This window comes from Cynocephalus volans, chromosome 3, assembly GCF_027409185.1.
Source record: "Cynocephalus volans isolate mCynVol1 chromosome 3, mCynVol1.pri, whole genome shotgun sequence".
Taxonomy (NCBI): domain Eukaryota; kingdom Metazoa; phylum Chordata; class Mammalia; order Dermoptera; family Cynocephalidae; genus Cynocephalus; species Cynocephalus volans.
The window spans coordinates 36698034-36704033 of NC_084462.1; the positions used below are offsets into that span (position 1 = coordinate 36698034).

At 45.4% G+C, this 6000-nt stretch overlaps 1 protein-coding gene across 2 annotated transcripts in view; it reads left to right on the plus strand.

The window, feature by feature from the left end:
* Positions 1–4203, plus strand: part of GABRB3 (gamma-aminobutyric acid type A receptor subunit beta3) — a 208667-nt gene extending 204464 nt beyond the window's left edge. For both annotated transcript variants that reach the window (XM_063091142.1, XM_063091141.1), the window contains exon 9: positions 3862–4203. In XM_063091142.1, coding sequence (XP_062947212.1) covers positions 3862–4203 — 342 coding nt within the window. The remainder of the gene's footprint in view (positions 1–3861) is intronic.
* The last annotated feature ends 1797 nt before the right edge of the window (positions 4204–6000 follow it).

Sequence of the window (6000 nt, forward strand, 5' to 3'; positions counted from 1 at the left end):
CAGTGGGTCCCACCTTCTCAAGTAAACCAGTGGACTTTTTTTTATCTAACAGCTTTGTTCTACTTAACACATTACATGGGCTGTAGAGAACAGTCTTCTAGAGCCATATGATGTTTTCTGCTTTTTTCTACCTTCAGGAAAACAATTTCAGTTTTCTGAGATTCTAATTAATATGTAGTAAAACATGTATAGTTAGTAAAAGAATAATTCCCACATTCTAGGAAAAAAAAAAAGCATCTTCCTTCCTTCCACCTTTGTTTTTTCCCCTGACTCAACTTACACATTTTAGTTTAAGCTTGTAAGCTTATCATTTAAGTACATCTGTTTAAAATGTTGGACATTTAAATAAACTCTAATTGAGCTTATTTGATAAGTGACCTCAATTTATTAATTCTCTTTAAGTGGCAACCAAATATATTTTTTCTCGTGATTCAAATATATTTTTTCTCAGATATTTGGTGGGGTATCATGCATGTTCACTGCAGTAAAGTGAATTAACTGAATGGCCGGAATCTCCAGCGCTGCACTGGTGGACCCATCTCCCAGCCCAGCGTGAGTGGCGGCTCATCCCTCACCACACAGTTCCCTCCTATCTGGCATAAGCACATTGGGAGGAGCTGGGAGAGAGGGGCTAGTGAGCCTGGGCTCCTCCTCGAGTATCTTGCTGTTGATGGTTCTTCTTGTAAAGCCAGCTCGCTGGCCACACTCTCCTCCCCACCGCACCCAAAGCAGGTCAGAATCACCCCCTGCTCAGAGAGAGTGAGTGACTCCGGCTGCCCCCTCACCAGAGCACCCCCTGCTGGTCCCCTGGTCTGCACAGACTACTGCCCCTCCTGTTCCAGCCACACCTTCATTTACCTTTGGGGCTTCTCCTCTCACATCCTCTTGGTACAAAGAGAGACTTGGTCTCCCAAACCACTGATGCCTCCCTGGTTTTGAAGACAGCAGACGTTGTTGTGGGAAGGGTTTTACTGCTGATCATTCCAAGGAAAGATAACAGGCACAGAAACAAAATTACAAAATGTTGCCAAGGTCTAACATTCCAGGTACTTTTGAAATGCAAGCACCATTAGGATCTTCCCTCCACTGGATATAAATAAATAAATAAGAAAACACTAATGTGTTTCTGTCCTTGCCCCTCGCCCCCACCGTGCTCTATGAAGGGCCTTCTATCCAGCCCCTGTGCTGTTACCTTGGTCCATGTACATGTCCGAGTGCCCCCAGCCTGGCTGTCTTCCATCCTAAGGAGACTGCTCTGTCTGTGAGGATCCCCAGGGTGGTTCTGTCCATCCTGGAGTTCACTGGCAGCAGCATTGTTTAAAGAAAAAGAACAGCCCTGGGCTCACAATGATGGATGTGCTTGCTGCAGTGTGGGTGTTCCTGCTGGGAGCTCAGAGGGGGCAGGAAGTCTGTGGCCCCTCCGGGGATCAAAGTGGAAGTTGCTGTCCCCACTCCTTCCCTCCCTCAGAACTGCCGAGACCAGAACTGAGCGGGCGCTGGCCAGGCCCAGCAGAGGCACTGGGATTGGTGTGTGGCAGGAGCGCAGCAGCGGTTGACAGTGCAGGGCGCTTCTCTTCCAGACTGGACTAGTGGGAACAAAGCCGGGCAAGGCCCTCTGGCCCTCTCTGCACTGTCTCCTCCCACATCCGGCTTTTACTTTTTATCCTGCAGTTTGAGTTGTGCTTCTGGAACACGCTGATTTTGTACTCAGAAATCACTTTTAATGCCTGTTACCCAGAGGGGAAGGTTGAGATTCCTTAACACCACGCACAGAAAACCTTACTGGCCTGACTCTAACCTGCATCCCACTCACCACTCAGTGTCCTCTGCTACTGTGATAAGATGGTGTGGAGATGACAGTGACAGTGGTCCCGTCCACCTCAGGCACAGCCACTTGCATGATCCGTGAGTCGGTCATCTCGGGACTTGAGTTCTACTCAAGGAGTCTGCCTTTCTCACGGTGCTGCTGGTTCTCTTCCAGCCTTTGCTTCTGCTGTTCTCCTGCATTTTGCCTGAAAAATCTCTACTCATTCTTTGAGGCCCAGTGCAATGCATGTCCCTCTCTCCTCCTGTAGAGGTTTTGGTTGCTGCTGTAACCACCACAAAATTCAGCATCTTCAGGCAACACCCATTTCTATGTCACAGTCTCATGGGTTGGACACGCAGGCACAGTCCATGGGGTCCTCTGCTTGGAGTCTCACAGGCTGACATCAAGGTCTCAGTGGGGCTGTGCTCCCTCTGGTGGCTCCGGGAGTGAGTGTGCATCGAGGCTCATGCAGGTGGTGGCCAGGACAGTTCCTGTGGTTGCAGGACTGAGGTCCTGGTTGCCTGGATGGCTGTTGGCTGGGGCCAGTCTTTGCTCCTGAGGCTGCCCTGTTCTTTCTGATGCTTTTCCTGAAGCCCCTTCCCTCAGGGCTGAACTGAGTCCCTCTCAAGCTTCAAATTGCTCTGCGTTCATTTCTCTAACTTTCTCTTCTGCTTCCAGTGGGAGAAGACTCATGGGATTAGACTCCCCCCACCCCCGGTAATCCAACATAATATCTTTTCATTGCGTCTACAAAGGCCCTTTTGCATGTAAGATAACACACTCCAAGGTTCTGGAGAGTAAGGTGTGACCTCTTGGGGGCCACCTCACGTTCCCCAAACATAACTGGCATTCTCTAACCGTGGTGTGTAGACATCTCAAAGCCTTCTTTGGTGCCTTTGTGCCAATACCCGAGTGGCCACATTTGTGTCTGGGGACCATCCTTGCTGGGGTACTCACCTGCTCAGAGCTGCTTGGGGGCCTGTCTCCTCTCAGTCAGTAGTCTTCTTTTTCCACCTCACCTTACAGAAGATGGGAAGACACAAATTAATATATCAACAAATTCTTCCCCCGCATAATAACTAGTTTTGTGAAAGCTTCATGGAGGAAGCCATAGACACTTAATCCAGTGCTAGAAGAAGGGGTAGGTTTTCCACGGACAAAGAAAGGACAAGGGGTGACCCTGCAGGCAAAGGAAGGGAGGATAGATGGGAACACAGGGTGGCTGGAGTGAGCACCCGGCGGACTGCAGAACAGACCACGAGGCCATGCCAAGGACTGGTACTGCTCAGAGGGGAGACAGAGTCTCAGCCCAGAAGGGACTCTTCCAGGACCCCTAGCCTCAGGATGGTCCACTGAAAGTTCTATGGCGGACCAACCAGCAAACACATGGACCACTGGCATTCACAAGAAAGGTCTGAAGCTGTGTTTAGTACAGAATAAAATGTTATCATTTTAAAGTTTGGCTACATTGTGGGAAGGGTCTTTAAATATAGCCCTTAAAAGGAGGCCTCCTGCCAGGACCAGGATTAGGCAGGAGTTCTTACTTGGATAGGGGTCTATATCTACCCCACCAAAGTCACCAGACTTTTTGCTTATTTCTCCACGACTGTTTTATATTTTATATTATTTAGAAAAGGGTACAAGCTGACTCCTAAAGAAGCATGGGAGAGTGTAGTTTCTATCCATTGTAGACTTGTGAAAAATGCTTATAACACCTAAGTCAACATCAAGAAAGGCATTTGTACTTTAACTTTCTCCTCAGTAAGGGTTTGTACCCATAATGTGAAATTTCAGTTTGAAAAAGCCCTCCTGTTATTTTACCTAATCACCTATGTGAGAATTTTTAAATCAAGGAAAGAAAATCTCTAAACTGTAGTTAGGCTTCCAAAATGACATTTTCCAATAAAACTGATTGCTGGGTTTGACAGATGTACAATTTCTCATAAACTATGTGCCATGATTGCATGACATTATCCCGACCTGGGTTTGCATATGAACATGAGATTTATCGGCATAAATTTGCTGTCTAACCACGTGCATTTTCTTCCAATTAGGTGGATGCTCATGGAAACATTCTGTTAACGTCGCTGGAAGTTCACAATGAAATGAATGAGGTCGCAGGTGGCGTTGGAGATACCAGGAATTCAGCAATATCCTTTGACAACTCAGGAATCCAGTACAGGAAACAGAGCATGCCTCGGGAAGGGCATGGGCGATTCACAGGGGACAGGAACATCCCGCACAAGAAGACCCATCTACGGAGGAGGTCTTCGCAGCTCAAAATCAAAATCCCTGATCTAACCGATGTGAATGCCATAGACAGATGGTCCAGGATCGTGTTTCCATTCACTTTTTCTCTTTTCAACTTAGTTTACTGGCTGTACTATGTTAACTGAGTGACTGTACTTGATTTTTCAAAGACTTCATTTAACATTGAGTGAAATATTACTCTGCCTGTCAAGTTTTTATACCTGTACACACACAGACACACACACGCAGACACACACATATATACATACGCAATTGTATATATATGTGACCTTTCTCAGCATATATATAAAATACACGTGTATATGAGGATGTATGTGTATATGTTTATACACACAGGTGTAAGTACCCATGTGTATATAAAACAAATACACATACATATATACATTTTGCAGCTATGGACAATTTATCACAGGATGCATATTGAAGAAAGTCATAGTTTTTTCTTTTTTAATCGAAAGGGACAGGCATCATCTAAATATTATGCCTTGAGAATGAGGGTGTGAAACACAACATCATCCCCAAAGGTGTCTTTTATTATCATAAGTTAAATGTTTTCGTTTAAAAATCAGAAAGAAATTCTTAATCTTTGAAACTCATACAGTGGTATTGCTAGTTTTAAATGAGTCACACGCCTCATGTCCTCTCCTCCAGTTTGCTAAGCGCAGGCGGTGGTTTGTCTGGTGATGGGGTACTTCCATCGGGCACGCAGTTTTTCTGTCGTAGTGGACGAGGTTCTTGTAAACACAGACAGATCCCACGCGGATGTCTGAACGTCCATCTTCTGAAAACCCATCAGGAGAGAAGGGTATCTCATTGGAAGTACTCTAATATCCAGTGTGTGTTTCTTTTCGTTCGCTTGGAGTGGATCCAGCTTAACTGTCGTGTGGGAACACAGTGGCACGTTCTGGCAATGACATTTCAATCACTGGAAATGCACTCTACATCTGGCATGGATTTCTAGGCCTGACATCTAGCAGAGAGCATAGACGTCTCAGGTTATTCGTTACTCTATGGTAAAACCATCCAGGATGATTTTTCCCCCTTGAGGTTACGTTATCAATCATTCTTATAACATTGTATGTTAATATAAAATATATTTGCATAATATGCATATATATATGTATATTTGCCAAGATTTTGTTTCTTATGCTAGCTATTCCGGCAGCATGCGATGTCATATTTTTCTTTGATGTAACTCCTTTCTGTTATCTAGAAATTAAGACTGAAGCTAAAACACTTCTACTGTTCAATTTCAGACACTAAGAAACATCCTCATTCCTTTATTTCCGTATCTGACGTATTTCATAAGCACATACACCCGCTCCTAGGCTGACTGGGACTCTGCAGGAACATGACCCGTACACACCACGCATCACCCACAACCCATGACTGCTGTCTGAGGCTCCGGAGGGCAACCTGACAGCAAACAGTCACTTTTTGGTTCCTTCTGATCCACAGCCTCATCAGGATTTGGACTTTTTAAAGCTCGTAGAAACAAGACAAGGTGCACCGGTTTCATAGACGCAAACTTAACTTACTATTTAGATGAGATCTTTCTAAAGAAAAAACAAAGATGATATATTTTTTGTAAACAATGTTTCTATCACAGGCATCCATCCACTGAAATGACTGCAGTTGTGCAAACAGGTGTCACAGCGAAGTTGAGCATTTGGAGAAAAAGTTAAAAAGCAAATATGCCGGAAAGAACTGCTAAATTAATGCTTTATCCCAAAATGCCACATAGGCCTCACCCTCTCTGTTCTATCCAAGACTAGTCGCCAGAGTCTATTCCGGGACTCGACTGGCTGGCGCCCGTGTTCTCCACGTAGGCAGAGTCGCCCTCCCTGAGGACACGCGTGGTGTGGACTAGCACCATGAGCTGACCACGACTTGATCTTTCTTTGGTGGCCATAACAACTCTT